At 32.6% G+C, this 16,862-nt stretch overlaps 2 protein-coding genes across 2 annotated transcripts; both read right to left on the bottom strand.

The window, feature by feature from the left end:
* Window positions 1-6,873: 6,873 nt before the first annotated feature.
* On the bottom strand, window positions 6,874-8,403 carry LOC132719215 (complement C1q tumor necrosis factor-related protein 5-like). The gene is made up of 2 exons (XM_060702967.1): window positions 7,986-8,403; window positions 6,874-7,662 (listed from the first exon to the last, which is right to left on the bottom strand). The coding sequence occupies exons 1-2, from the start codon at window positions 8,182-8,184 to the stop codon at window positions 7,247-7,249; spliced, it is 615 nt and encodes a 204-aa protein (XP_060558950.1). The 5' UTR covers window positions 8,185-8,403; the 3' UTR covers window positions 6,874-7,246.
* A 4,506-nt stretch (window positions 8,404-12,909) lies between these two features.
* On the bottom strand, window positions 12,910-15,432 carry LOC132719213 (uncharacterized). Its single transcript, XM_060702966.1, has 2 exons — window positions 14,978-15,432; window positions 12,910-14,578 (listed from the first exon to the last, which is right to left on the bottom strand). Exons 1-2 carry the CDS (start codon window positions 15,384-15,386, stop codon window positions 14,172-14,174), a joined length of 816 nt encoding a protein of 271 aa, XP_060558949.1. The 5' UTR covers window positions 15,387-15,432; the 3' UTR covers window positions 12,910-14,171.
* Window positions 15,433-16,862: the final 1,430 nt, after the last annotated feature.

Raw genomic sequence — 16,862 nt, 5'->3', positions numbered from 1 at the left:
GTTCATTATCTTAGTAACGGTTGCACACATTCAACTCAAATTTGACATGTCATGAGAAAATACAGGTCAAGTTCGAATTTGGTTATGGTTCGATGATTTTTGGCAGAGTTATGCCCCTTTTACTTTGAAAATAATATGAAATTTTCAGTTTCCGATCATTATCTCCCCAATGGTACAACACATTCAACTCAAACTTGACATATGGATACGTCACAGGAATGCGCAGGTCAAGTTCAAAGTTGGTCATGGTTCAATGATTTTTGGCAGAGTTATGCCCCTTTCACTTTGAAAATAATATGAAATTTTCAGTTTCTGTTTATTATCTCCCCAACGGTACAACACATTCAACTCAAATTTGACATATGGATATGTTTTTGGAATGCCCAGGCCAAGTTGGAATTTGGTCATGGTTCAATGATTTTTGGCAGAGTAATGCCCCTTTCACTTTGAAAATAATATGAAATTTAGTTTCTGTTCATTATCTACCCAACAACTCAAATTTGACATATGGATATGTCAAAGGAATGGGCAGGTCAAGTTTAAATTTGGTCATGGTTCGATGATTTTTTGTCCCTTTCACTTTGAAAATAATAAAGATACATCTTAGGAATAAGCATATAAGTTTGAATTTGGTCGTGGTTCAATGATTTTGGACAAACTTATCTTTCTTGAATGTTGGAAAAATTTCAGTTTCAGCACTGAAATGTATGTAGCCATTATTTTGGCTACAAATATTAAATATGCTATTTTCTAAAGGTTTAGACTGAATAATTTCAGTGCCTTGAACATTGTATGAAAATGGTTTGTGTTAACATTGAAAAGTTTTAAGGGCTTTGAACTTAAAATGAAAAAAAATTGTGCAAACAAATTTGGAACTAAATATTATAACATCTGAAATTTTGGCTGCATGCGGGGGCATCCGTGGCATGATGACACATTTCTAGTTCCCCTATGAATATATAATGATATAAATAGTCTAAGAGCACTTCAACATCACCACCTTTAGTATTTGTAATTACCTGTTGACTCTTTTTTTTGTTCAAGCAAATCCAATTTTTCATTTATTTATTTCAAGGTGTTTAGCACAGTGTCCTTTGTTCCCATAAGTTCGGTCCGTGTCTCTGCCATCTTCTGCTCGGTTTCTTTTATTCTTGTTTCCGTTTCTAACATATTTTTCTCCATGTTGTTCACATTAAATTCCACACGAACCATTTTTTCAAGCAACTGTTCGTCATACGAGAACTTAGAACAAAGTGGTTCCGGCGCTGACCGCACATTATCAATTAAGAAAGCTACGAGTGTGTATAGATTGAATAAATGCATAATAATAACTTATATCGGCTATATATCCACTCTCGTCTTGAAAATTCTTTTATCCCAATTTGAGCGTCAGTATTTGAATAAGCAGGACAAGAACGTCAGTCAATATACTTTAAAAGAGGGGTAATTCAAAATTAACACAACTCGTCTTGTAATTGCTGGCAGTTTGCAATTAATTCATTCCACTTGTACTTGGTCTATACTGTGTCGGTGTGATGTAAAACCAAATCAAACAAACAAACGTTTGTACTTTATTTCCTAAATAAATCTACATTTTACCTTATATGGCACACAGTTTCAATCTCTTTATCTAAATTTAAATCATTTTCACAATCCTGTTGAAACCAATAAGGCACTGAAATATCGCCGAGAAGTGTGTTATGAGAGGTATATATTTAATGTCAACCAGACCGAAATATTTTATTAGTACAGCAAGGAAATAGCAAGTTCCAAAGAATAAACAGTTTGCTAAATATTCAAACTGTTTCCCTTTCGGGACAAAAATATAAAAAGTAAGCAAAATAGAAAACAGTTTCTTGACGAATCTAGCGCACAGTCCGAACAACTGATCAGCTTTAAATTTCCGACCGGCAACTAAATCCATTATTCAGTTCAAAGACGTAGTATGAAGAGAAAACGAATATCATTTCTTTTAAAAACTGACATGAATTCATACTGATGATTTATCTGAACATCGACCAAACAGGCGAATTTCTTTACAATCTACTTGATTCATGACAATTTGGCGAGCACGCTACCAAGTTTGGAGAAAGGTATTCATTGAGTAGTTATAAATGATATATCATACTACATTATGTTCGTTAGTAAATTTTATCGCATGGAATACGCTTTGCATTCGATTCCCGTAGCATGATATTCGTAGGCATAAAAATAAGAGTGGATATGTTGCCTGCTTTTTAAATTTGTCTTTTGACGTCTTTTCTGTGATACTCAGGCTTCATAACCTCAGATCCCCTTTCAAAATTCCATTTTATTTAGTTCCGCCCATTGTTTTCTCGTTTAGGGCACACGCATTTTTTTACTTGGGGACCATATGCCGCTTTTCATGGAATGGCACTAACGTGTCACATTGAAGGTTCCATGATAACCGCCATATGAACACATCTGCGGATGTTTCAAAATTCTAATTTTTACCAGTTCATGTTAAATGTTGAATTCTGCTTAAGCCGGTGCTAGGGGCGTGGACGGTAACTTGCACTTGACAGTACCGTCCATGAACAGGCTCAATCAAACCGAGCCTGCAACATTTTCAATTTTGCCGTGTTGGGCTTTCTTTAGGGATTCTGTATTTATCTATTTTAGAGATACTTTTGACTAATTATATATAAAATGAAATGCATATAACTACATTTTGTGTTTTCAAAGTGTTACAGCATAACCAGTATAAAATAGCTTACAATCGAGGGTGAATGCACCTTTTTATGTACTCACATTGCAGAAGGTCGCATTTAAAAAGTATTTAAAATGTTTTAGAATTTTTTATTCTTGCATAAGCGTTTGATTCTGGAATTTTGCAGAATAAAGAGATCGGGTTTGTTATGCTTTATACGCGCAAATGTGATGTCATTTGACAGTTTCCTTTGATAATGAAGTAACCTGAGTCGTCATTAGATGTAGTTAGCTATTTTATAACACCTTGAATCACACAGGGTAACACGAGGCTCACTTTCATACATAGTAGTTGAGTTGTTCACCGTCGTTTGAAACTAATTTTACAATAGCATTTATTTCGAATCACCCCTCTTGATATACGCATGCGCAATTAAACTTTTTAGGTTTGCTGATCTAGCACAAATGATGTTGTTTGAAAAAAATTATCAAAGTGTTTTGAGATAAATCTGTTTTTTCTCGATTGCCTCTTGAGTACATCATCCTGGTCTGAAAGGTGTAGGACACTTAAAACGTTTTAAACAAGATACAGAAGTGTGGGACACTTAATACATCTTAAACATGATACAGGAAAGATAAATATATTGTCACGATTTTACAATGTGTTTTAAAGGATATTTTTTCAAAGGCTTACAAATTTACCGTAGGAGATATTTGTTCCTTTTTAAATGCTCAGACACTCTTATTAAATATATCTTTGGGTTAGGTACATGATCCGAAAGTGACCGGTCCTACATGGAAAATGCATTATCGAGCAATGACATGTGTTTTATGTAATAAAATTGAAAACGAACTATTTAAGTAAGCTGCTGGTAAGTCCACAAGCTAACAATAATTCCTGCAGAATTTCGAAATTGGACAATTCTACACTCCAACTTTTTTGATCCCTTATGATAAATATCAAATCAATATTATTGTCGTTTATAAAAGAATGAATATCGACTTGAGTACCGCTCAAGCCGGTACTAGGGGGCGTGAGGGATGTTGCACTTTTTCATCATCCCTCATGTACAGACTCAATCAAACCGAGTCTGCAATTCTTATGTAATTTTGTTGTGATTAATGCTTCCGAGGGATCACTTTGTTTCCAGATTTTTCACATAATTTTGCATATTTGTTATAAATTTTTGATATTCTTTTATTCAAGCATGTCAGGGGACATGAAAATGTTAATTCATAGTAATTACTTCATTTACCTTAAAAAACGTACAAGAATTGTGATTATGATTGCACCATGAGATGCACTGCTTTAGACGTAATGTTTAAAGATGTTTCTATCTGAGTTATAAGAAATGGACTTAAGTGTTACGCTGACACATAAACCCTTATTCTAAGATATTATGTTTTTAGCTAAATTCTCTCTAACGCTGATGACAAGAAAGCACATCTTGTACTAAATAATTTTAAACATTATTTTCTGGTCAGTATCTAATTAAGAATATATTACGAATTTGTACAAAAATAACAGAATATTCATTGTGCAAAAGTCAGATTATTTTTGCAATTTGTAGATTGACCACGGCATTCATTAAATATTCACAAGTATTGCTTACAATATTGCCAGCATTTAATATTTATTAACGTTATCGAACTTTAAGAAATCAACAAGGGGCCTCCGTGGCCACTGTAGGTTCGATCCTCACTCGGGTCGAAATCTTTCATGTGAGGAAGCCATCCAGCTGGCTTACGGAAGGTCGGTGGTTCTACCCAGGTGCCCGCTCGTGCCTGAAATAATGCCCGGAGGGGCACCTGGGGTCTTCCTCCACCAATAAAGCTGGAAAAAAAATCGACGAAAAATCTCGGCGGGACGCTCTAGGATGACCCGACTTGAGTGTACGGTCGCCCATATGGGCTTTCCGGCGGCGACCTTAAATAAACGCATCCAAAAAAAAAAAAATAAGAAATCAAAATGTAAATGCACATCATCGATGTATTTGACCAATTACAATGGCATCGTGTTTCGTCAATCATTTTCGATGACTGTAGACATGCATACTAGTTTGGTCAATCATACTTTCACCGATGAAACAATGGAAAAAGGATCATTATGTTACATTTTCTATATTAAATTAGCTAATTTAAAAGTAAATGACGCTTTAGTTTTTCCTAAAATTTCTTTCGTTCACTGATTGTAAATTATATGGATTCTACTAATGCACTGCTTTAAATATTTAAAAAAATTACATTTAAAAAAGGCGGACTTTGTTCAATCGACTCGTCTCTATTGTACTCATCATATGATTTAACTTCCCTCTTTTTATTAGGATCCTGTGTTCTTTTTTTCAAAGCATGGGAAAAAATCTGTGAAAATAGTACTTCAAAAAGATCTCTTTGTTGATTAAACAAACAATTGTTCTTGGCTGCTTTGGTGTAACAATAGATCTTCAGATCTTACATGTAATAAAGTAATTATATAGGCCCCTCAAAATGTTAACGTTGACAATTGCTTCTTATACTGTATTTCTCGTCTCATACAAATGTATTTTAAATTTGAATTGGACATATCTAAATTTAAATATAAAAAACATTTTATGTTAACATATACATGTATGATGTTATAAATGGAAGATTTTGGGGGCCCTCAGTGAATTATTGAAGGCAGGAGCAGACACATAGAACCACTGAACTACCATAAGCTAGCTAACATGACAGAAGTCCTTGTCAGGATTCTCTCACCGACCACTAAAAAAGTCTTTTATCATTTTCCAACCTGATTTTATTATATATTTTTTCTATACAAAAAAAAAAACATATATATTTAGTCGAGAAACTCGTGCGCATTTGATTAAACATTATAAAAGCATCACCTAAATGCTTTACCGCAGGAATGTTGAAATAACGCTGGCATTGTGCAAAATAAGGCTGATTAATGTATTCGCTTTTGAATTAATTTGTGAGAAAAAGGACCTCGTTACCATACTAAAAGTATGGTTTTGTGTATCGCTAATATTAAAAGAAAATATTAACGCACAAAATATGACTACTTAATAGTTATTGTAAAACTATATACCTGACTGATTTGTTGTGATTAATGCTTCCGAGGGATCACTTTGTTTCCAGAATTTTGTACTTCACAACAGCAGGTGTCAAGTGCCGTGTGGCAGCCGTAAAAAGTTGCCCCGTACTTCACTTCAGTGTTGTTATATTTTCTGGTCCTTCGGGATCATTGATGCCAACACTATAAAGTGTTGAGAATTGAGTACCGCTCAAGCCGGTGCTAGGGTGCGTGAGGGATGTTGCACTTATTCATTATCTCTCATGTACAGACTCAATCAAACCGAGTCTGCAATTCTTATGTTATTTTGTTGTGATTAATGCTTCCGAGGGATCACTTTGTTTCCAGAATTTTTTAAATAATACTGACAGGAAGCAGATTTTAACTACATGTATTATTTATGAGCTAAAGATGATTTCGCGAATGAATCTTCGAGCGGACCTTGGCTCCCTCATAAAAGGTCTCATCACAATCATCCTAATCGGCTTCCTTGCAGTATTTTCTATCAAGAATTGTGTCATTTCGATTTGTATTACAAAATGAAACAACAAATGCAACATTTGTTCTTTCTTAATTACGTTTTTGTATATAATTTGGCATGTGATTTCGCTCTGACTCACTCTTAATTATAAACTATATCCCTATATTTAGAAGGCCATTACCCGGACCAAAGACAAGCATGACACATCTTTAATTTTCTTATCATCAAGAGATCAAACAATAGTTATGCATACTTGTTGATTGAACGGGAATAAACGCCTACCTTATTACAGCTCACTTTAAATTTTGTTTATTGAACGTCATTTGTATGAACTGTTTTGCAAACGACTTCATGCGAGTGCATATCACTTCTAAACTTGTTAACAAATCGATCATGGAAAATTTTGTTACAAACATATATGTAATAAAATCGAACACTCTTGAAAAATGCATGATATTGTTAGTTAATTAAGCTACAAAAGCATTTGACTTAGATAGTATACTCGCATCTTAATACCATATAAACAACCAGTAAAGTTTTCAATATAACGCTAATACTTTATTTGTGCAATATGATTATAATTTTTACAATGTTTACTGTCTACTACACGAGATGTTAAAAGATGGGACTGTCGAAATAATATCTTCACATACAGAATAAAAACAACTTATTTCTATGCATTTTAATGACATTGATAGCTTATTTACATTGCAAGTTTATTAGAAAATAATACAATGTGCTTGTATTGAACAATTAATGAACAAACATGTGTCATATTGTTCTGCACGCACGATTAACTGGAAACAAAATATTAGAATTACTCACTTCTTGTATTTACATTCCTTAATCTCTTGGTCAGAGAGAAACAAATACAATTCCAAGCACAGCTCAAATATATAATTCTCAATCCAATATTATAACTTAATATCTTTTCAAATTAAGCATACAGATACATCTGCCATTCTAAAATTAGTTCGAGATGCCTAAATAAAAATATGATATAATTAAAGTATATAATAGTATATACACATGAATTATATTCATGTTATTTGACGGACCAAGAATCCAGAGAAATAGTTCCAGTCATCAGAGTCTTCATAAAGTAGATCCACGGAAGAAGACCCGCTGTCGTCAATTGTAACCCAAGCACGTTCACCTGAACGCATGCGCACTGTCACACTGAATGATGTATATCTTCCTGTGCCATTAGATGTAAATAATCCACTTGCGTGTGTCTTCCCATTTACTACAAATATATACTGAAGATCTTTCTTATTTTGCACACATAAATGGCAATTGAAGAAGTAAATGCCGCTTACAGGTGCTGTGAAATATCCATTGGTACTAGCATATCCGCTGCCTTCGTTCAATAGAACCTCGGTGAAAACGAAAACTTGGTTGACGGTTACTGATTTGTCTGCAATTTTGTGTGCATGAAACGCCACGACATCCTTACCTGAAAGAAATCAAATTAAGGTTTTATTATCTTTTTTTATTAATTTTTCTTTGTACATTTGCCTATTTCTTTAAAGGTTAAAAATTTAGGATTACGTTTTAATCGAATATTTATGAAATGTTTTTGTTTATTTTTAAAATTCATATAGATATAAATGCTATAGCCAACACCAAAATATGTTATTTCTTGCTTAATTTATTTGCAGTAACCCGAAACTTCTTGTACATGTACATGTACTTGCATTTTTGCCCTACGAATATTTAATGATAATAAATAGTCAAAGAACACGTCAACATTACATCCCCTTTAGTATTTGTAATTACCTGTCAAGTCTGACTCCCTTTTCTGTTCAAGCAAATTCAGTTTTTCATTTATTTCATTCAAGGTGTTTAGCACAGTGTCCTTTGTTCCCATAAGTTCGGTCCGTGTCTCTTCCATCTTCTGCTCGGTTTCTTTTATTCTTGTTTCCGTTTCTAACATATTTTTCTCCATGTTGTTCACATTAAATTCCACACGAACCATTTTTCAAGCAACTGTTCGTCATATGAGAACTTTGAACAAAGCGGTTCCGGCGCTGACCTAGCATGAACACATAGGAAAAGTAAGGAAAGCGTACACGAACTCACTTTCACTTGAAACATCATTTTAGGTATATGCTTGTGCTCGCACGCATAGAAGATTCCTGTCTGAAAATGTAAGCAAATGCAGCTGGTAAGTAACGAATTTTACATTTGTTTAATATATCATGCTTGTTACCATAGAGACATTGGCTTTACTTGCTTTGTTTTGAGAAAATTGTTTCAAGGTAAACTTCGTGTGTAGCCAGCTACAATGTTATTTAAAACGTGCTATTCTGAAAACTACTGAAATATCTATGTGATGTGAATTATAAAGAATTATAAATATAACAGGGCTGATAACCAAAAAAAACAAAAACAACAACAACAACATTGCGAAGTTTCTGATAATTCATATCTACTAGTATGCAATGCACTCCTTTCTTTAAAAAATGCAAATCTTTTCATAAGGGACATTAAGTCTTCCGAGGAATCACTTTGTTTCCAGATTTTTTGAAATGCTATCATTTTTATTTTTCAATTGTTTTGTTTTTTACTTATCTTAATACAGTTTCCAAACATTTACTCATTGGCCATATAGATAAACTATTTTTGTTCATTTGGTGTATTTATAGTAATTTTGCATGGAAGTCAAACAACTACTTTTTTCTTCTTTTACATGACTGCATGTTCAGTGCTACTATTTTTAGTTGTTTACCATCTGAAACGCTCTAAATTCATTATCAAAATATTATTGACATTTCATAAAGGGATGTTCAGGCAAATTAATGACAAAAATATAAACATGATTTTAGGTGCTTAAATCGCGCTGAATGTCCAAGCATGAATTTCTGTATAAATTGGTATTATGTATATATGTTGAACGAAATTAAGACGCCGACTGAATCACCGAGTAGTTTTAAAACAAGTCATGTGACTTGAACACACCATGGAAGTTACAATAACAGATATTTTGGATGTTGTATGATTGAAACAAGTCTTAGTCGTTCATTTGACATGTTCTTTAACGTTTCCAGACTTTACTTTGACAACTATTGTGAAATCTTAACGCTCTAACCTGACCCACGTGGATCAAGTTAGGAAACCACCATTTTATTTTTTACAAGGAGAAAAAGTTTTGTTCATGTGACTGCCTTGGGGCATTTACAGAATAATGAATGAAAAATACAAAAAAGAAGAGATGAAAATTTTGCCTGTGTCTTCCTTTCAGGAATTAAAAAAGATTGATTTTTGATATACATTATAGACCTTTAATCTCAATAAAATATTAAATATCAACATTTTTTCTTATTATCTGATATGTTACAAAAGTGGGGAATCATTTAGTGTAAAAATATGAACTATCAAAATCTGATAAATAAGTTTTTAGTAAACCTTGAACATTCCTTGTTAAAAACAATTCATACTCCCACCATTAAGAGCCTTACCACGATAAAGTGGGCAAACGTTTACTTTACGGTATAGAAATCAATGTGTCTCAACGTTAGTGAAAACAGACAAGTAGATATTTGAAAAAAAATTGTAGCAATCTCATTATCGCTTTTTGAAAAAAAGGATATCTATCTCCGTGCCAGCTCTGAGTAAGCCTCTAGTGCGTTATTAGCCCCCTTAAAAAGAGGTCAAATATCGATATCAAAGCCGGCTCAGAGTTTTATGTAAGCTCGATATTCGTCTTCTTAAAAAAATTATATATACTGTAATATTAATAATTAAAGATAAACATTGCTCATCTTTGAGTAAAATATTTTAATCGGAGAAATTTATTAAAACCTATGAAGTTCTTGCTGAAAATGTCTTATTTAAATAAAAAAATGAATAATAAACTTTATTGGAAGTCATGTTTTCTATTATAGGACAAGTAAAGTTGGTTTTTTCTTAAAAAACTGCCAGTTTTTTTAACGACACTACATATTCATATTGTGACGACCTATGTGTGTGGAGCTTTAAACATGACATATTAACTTTGTGTGAAGTCAAAACATGTTTATTTCATATTTACACAGAGACTGTGTAGCAATTATCAATATTTTCTGATATCAAATTTGAGCATAGTATATCTGGTATATATTTCTACCTTGGTTTCATAAATTGATACATTGGTTTCATAAATTGTAAAAATGAATTAATATATTGATAATTCGGTTTCATATCAGGACATCTGGTTCCATATATGGCTACTTTGGTACCATATATTGAGGAATTGGTATCATATAAAGTGATAACCAACTTATATATTTCTACTTTGGTTTCATAAATTGATACATTGGTTACATATATTGAAAAATGAGTTAATATATTGATAATTCGGTTTCATATCAGGACATCTGATTCCATACATGGCTACTTTGGTACCATATATTGAAGAACTGGAATCATATATTGACAAAATCAGCTTATATATTGCTACCTCGGTTTCATACACTGACGGTATGGTTTCATATATTGTAACTGTGGATTAATGTAATGGATTCCGGTTAAATAAGAAGGTGTTTTCAATTCATATATAGTCGAAATGAACTTATATATTATCCAAATGGTTACATTAATTGAAAAAGAACAATATCAAAAAGCCATTTGTCTTTTAAGTATATGTCTATACTGTTTTGGAACTCTGTTATTGTGTCTGGCTCATATTCAGTACCATCTTTTTTCATGAAGCTAGAAAAATAGATGAAAAAGGTACATGTGGAAAAACAATTTTTAGATTTTTTTGTGAAAACATGTTAATTTTTCAATAAGGTCGACATCTACATGCACATTCCCAAGGGACTGGATTTTTACATTCAATCCAGGACAAAGCTGGTGATAAACTTAATGATGAAGATTGCAGTAGAATCACATAAGTTTCCTGTATATACAACAGTATGCCTACATTTGCAGATGTTTCAAAGTTATATTTTGTATTTGTTTCACGAGTAATTGTAGGGTACATTGCATTTACCACTATCGTCCATAAACATGCTCATGAAAACTGAGCTTGGTTAAGAGCCAACGGTTAACACGTTATTATTAGCTTGTTCCTCAACCTTATACGTTGTGACATTATTTCATCTGTCAACAAAATTGTGTGTTACAATTGTGTGTTACAATTGTAAAAATACAGAAATATAGTAGGCTTATTGTGTTGCAGCCATTTTTCGTGTGACGGAGTTGCATGAATTTAATTTTGATATGTATTTGTGTACAGTCATAGACATAGGCTTCATTATACAGTCGTAATATAGATGTTTTTTTGCAAGTGACTACTGCAGTAGGAAATTTTATAAAAAAAAATATAAGTATAATGTTAATAATTAATAAAATAATATGAAGTCATATATCTAGATAAAATCTTGCGAGAATGGTATCAAGCTCGTAGGGAGGGATTTCTTTAATAGGCCTTGTCTCACACTGGCCGCCCATTCTTCAAAGATTTGTAAATCACTTCTAATTTTGTATACTGTTGCTTTGGTCTTGTTTTGTTCAACAATAGATTTTGTTTTACTAATGTCTATAGATTTAAAAACGTGCGTACTTTCTGTCGTCAGTATCTTCTGATCTGGCACCACAGTTACCAAAAACATGCATATCCTCATTCTCCAACATTACATTTTTCCTTCGTCATCAAATACTTTATTCTCAAACAAATTTTCGTCACTGCAAACTTGTTGCATGTCGATAATTATGTCTTGATGCAGAATATCGTCTGCTATCTGCTCCAGAATCCTCTCACCTTATCCATTTCAATATTTTATTTCGGAGAAAAGATGTCGTCTGACCAAACATTATCCGCGACATCAGGTTGTTTCATTTCTCGCAAAAGTCGTCGCAGAGGGTCCCTATTAAAACACTCTGATTGTACCAACATTCAAAATGGCGGCAATTTTTTTCTGTGGAAAGAAAAAACACGGTCTTTATGACAAAACTCGGTCATTATGAGATTTGGACCAATCAAAATGCCCGAATCTCATAATGGCCGAGGTATTTCATAAAAGGCCGTGGTTTTCCCATAATGGTCGAGTATTTGGTTATAACGCCATAACAAGCCTGACTTTGAAGTCAAAACGCGCCTGATATCGTACAGTTAATTAATAATAATCTCAGAACTAACTGGAAATTCAAGGCAAGTTTTATATTGGTTACTTTTCATTTAAAACTATCTCCGAGCCGGGTCGAATTTTAAAGCTAGCTAGAAATTGAATTTCGATGTTCGATTTCAGATCTTAGAGCTAACTTCTCGAAGCCTATCGAAAGATGAAAAAATGGTCTACGTGACAAATCTTTCTTCGAGTTTTGAAAAACAAGCATATTTAAAAAAAACAACATTTATCTAGAATCTGTGTTGACCTTTTCAACTTTGTTTGAGTCGAGGGCTCAACAACGAAAATATCGAGGACACATCATCGTAATGTGAAAGAACCACATTAGTGGTTGAGTATATTTCTTAAATATATTTTGCATATCTTTCAGTTGTAAGTGCTCCAGTTGTTTTATTTACAGCAGTTTTAGGCTTTTGGACCTTCGTGGAGTTTCTTTAAGGACATATCGGAATTTTTTTTCTAAAATAAAGAATACATTTTATATATAAAGACTTTGGACCTTCAAGTCAGGTTGAAACATACGATAATAATGTGTCATTTAATTAGTATACCTTTCAGTTTTTTCAGTTTCAGTTTCAAGTAAACACATGTTCTAATCATTTCTTTAATCACACATTCACCAATTGGTACATTTACAATTTTTATATCATTTAATTTCAAAACGTTGCAAATCTTTGCGACATCCTCATTAAAATGTATTAAGCCATATATCTGCTGCCTGTAGTTCTAAAAGACCTCTTTGATAGAAATATACTACGTTAAGAGCTTATAGCACATGCACCAAATCATTGCTAAACGGCTGAAACCATACTAAGAATAGCTGCATAATAATTTTCCGGAACATTTTATACTGTTTGTGATTAAATGCATGTGCAATAAGTACAAGGCATTCTATGTTATAGCTCTTTCGATAATCGCCATAAGATTATTGAGGCAAATAATATAATTATACATTGTATAGATGTTATAAAAAGATTCAATTACATATAGCTTTATACCCTTTAAGATATTTCAATTAAAAATGGAAACTTTAATTCATATGTCTTAAAATGCCTAATCTAATATATCTACTGCGTGCGCAAATTAAAAAATATTTAGAAAAATTTGATCAACTACGCACAAAATATAGGCTTAGCATAGCTTTCGAATATTGCTTTTCTGAATTCAAAACAATTATTGATTTATTTTTAATCTGTAGATAATAATAATTACTCTTTCTTTTCATACTAGCAGTCATTAAGTTCACATTAGATATTGAAACATAGTATTAGCATACAAATCGTGACTGCATTTTGCATACTAAGTTAGATTTTATTTTAGATTGGACAAATCTATGTTTGTGTGCATGTTGTGTATTATCCATTACAAAATACAAAACAAAAAAAACAATACTTTAAACCTTATTTATGAACTATTTGCCAAATAAATGAATAAGTAACTCTCGATTATCACATGCTTTAACATTGAACAGCATTTATTTACTTATTAACCTTTGTCCGTATTATATAATAGCACAATATCCCATTTATACATAGTATTTGAATATACTATGTTATCTAAAATTAAGAATATATATCATTCAAACACTATCATTTTTATCCATCTCAACCATCTGTCAGTTCAAGACAACATGAAAATGATAAATAATGGAAACCTTAATGAATAATGGAAACCTTAATGGTTGCCAATCTCGATAAATGAACTGTTTTTTCGCAAGCAATATTTTTCTGCTCTGTCCACTGTCTGCGTTGTTAATGAAATAAAGAGAACATTTATTGACAAATGTTTCACTAAAATACATATATAACATCACCTATATTTACAAATAAAGGAATTCACATTATATGCTGGATTAACGTATTAAGAATCCAGAAAAGTAGTTCCATTCCCTGCTATCTTCATAGATCAAATCTGATGAAGGTGATCCGTTACCGTTAATTGTCACCCATGCACGTTCCCCCATACGCATGCTTACAACACCACTGAATGATGTACAAGTTCCATGTTTATATGGCATGAATAATCCACTTGTACGTGTGTCACCTTGAGAAACAATTGCATACTGTATATACTTATTTACCACTCCACATAACTGACTGTTGAAGAAGTAGATGCCGCTTACAGGTGCTGTAAAATAACCGCTTGTACTAGAATAGCCGCTGCCTTCATTCAAGACAACCTTGGTGAAAACAAAAACCTGATTATCTGCCACCGATTTATCTGCGACTTTGTGTGCACGAAATGCTACGACATCCTTACCTAAATAAAAGAAAGCATTCTCATAAATGTAAATGCCAATTTATAAATGGTTATATAACTTCTCTTACAGAAAGCAATTCCATTCCTCACGTTGAATGATGTCAAGACATATATAGTATTTTTATGAAAAGAACATGTCATCTTTAAACTGATTTAATTGTTATGTATAGAAAATATTTAGTTTTGTAAATACTTGGAAAAGTTTATGTACTAATATAAAATTATAAATAAAGTAAAATAAAGTAAAGCAAATAAGTCTTAGCAAAATTAAACTAAATAACGATAAAAACTATGAACATAATATCAAACTTTAAAGGAAATGAAATAAAACTAGAATTATCATGAAATAAGTTAATTTCTCATGTTTGGTAACAGGTTTACTTTTTCCGTTGTTATTACCTCTTTTGGCTTCTAACATCTCGTCCTTCTGTTCAAGCAGCTTTATATTTTCATTAATGTCGGCCAGGTTCTCCTGCATTTTTTTCTGTGCAGTCATTATATCAGCGTGTGTCTCAGCCATCTTTTGCTGTGCTTCTTGTATTTTCCTTTCCGTATCCATCATATTTGCATGTGTTTCACGCATGCTTCTGTCCGTTTCTTGCATAGTTTCCTCCGTTTTCCGCATGCTCATCTCAGTTTCTAACATATTTTTCTCCATGTTATTCACATTAAATTCAACACGAACCATTTTCTCAAGCAACTGTTCATCATATGAGAACTTAGAACAAAGTGGTTCCGGCACTGTCCGCGCATAATTTTTGACGATGATTAAATGTATTAAGAACAAATTAATTTTAAGATGAAACATTGTGAATGTCCGTAGTTTCCGAAAGAATAAGAAAGTCTGTTTGCACAAGTATTTACTATTGAAGAATAGCTGATAATAATCTATCTTAATGGAGAAGATAAAAAGGCAAGTTATCATAAGCCATCTTCGATATCACCATGTCTGGTTGTTTTCGTTTATTCTTAACATATTTTTTCAGCAAAGAGATAATGCGTTCTGTTCAAATCATTTTACAGTAAATGCTTCGATAATTCTATTTCTAAGTAGAGCCGCATGTAAAATTATCTTCACTTCAAAGTCTGGACATCTTAGAAATGTACTTCGCAAAGCACATGGGGGATATTGTTGATTTAGTTTCATTATTCATTTCATTGCATTGAGTCTCGAACACATTAGTCCAATAATATTTTACTTATGTTCTTCAATTTAATGCAATTTAATTTCAAATTTGGATACTATTTTATTACGCATGAGATCACGAGTATTCAAAATGTGTTGTGTTATCAATGTGATCCAACAATGCTTTTAATATTGACAATATTTTTTTTTGCTAATGGAGGTCTTAATCAAGTCACATACCTACATTTCTTCTGATCATCGTGTATACTCATCTATTTTATTGCTCATTTAAGAAGATTTCTAACATGCATTAAATATTATTTTCTGCCAGATATTTTCAGCATTGCTGCTTTTAAATTGTACGACGACATGACAGTCGAATACAATAACTTATTTGACGTTGAACTGTACGAAACAAGGAAATGCATTTAGCAACACTTATTACCCCTACTGCATATTTTGAGATATGTGGAAATACATTTAGGCAAATGTGACATTCAAACGATGACATTGGGGTTTTAGGGTGGATAAACAGCTGGCGACAAACAATGTGATATTTGGTGTGTGAGTTCATATCTATACCTCGTATTTTTAGAACAGTTTAAATGAACCTTTTATTCTTTTCCCAAATTATATTCTGGAAACCCAAAGTATGACTATATGATATCATTCTTCTGGTAAGAAAACTTTATATGCTCTGTACAGACAGCATCTTTTATTATTTTATTCTTGACGTTACTGTACATGAAAAAAAATCAAGTCCATAGAAAGTGACATTGGCCTCGATTATAGGTAATATGCATGTTAAGGTCAACCAATCAAAATCAACGTTACATAAAATAAACATCTGGAACAGATTACGGATTGTGTAAAAAAAAAAAAAAAAACAATGATAAAGGCGATTTTTTCCATCAAAATTTGTATCAAAGTGCTGCAACTTCTCAATGGGTTGAGATAGAGTCAAAGGCTTTTCAGCGTTGGTTACACGTTACCTTATAATCGACCTGGGGTCATTTTTAGGCTCCCACAAGTCCAAAATTTTCTGGTAATCCCCTGATGTATCTTTTGGATAGGGGGCGGCGCCGAAAAAGTGCTCACTTTTTTTAGCAACATTTCTCAAACGAAAGCATGTGTTTGGGGCCCAAATAGGACATTTTT

The sequence above is a fragment of the Ruditapes philippinarum genome, unplaced genomic scaffold, assembly GCF_026571515.1.
Source record: "Ruditapes philippinarum isolate M1 unplaced genomic scaffold, ASM2657151v2 ctg69_1_1_1_1, whole genome shotgun sequence".
NCBI lineage: Eukaryota > Metazoa > Mollusca > Bivalvia > Venerida > Veneridae > Ruditapes > Ruditapes philippinarum.
Note: the sequence above shows the minus strand (reverse complement) of the source record. Positions and strands in the feature narration are given on the sequence as shown.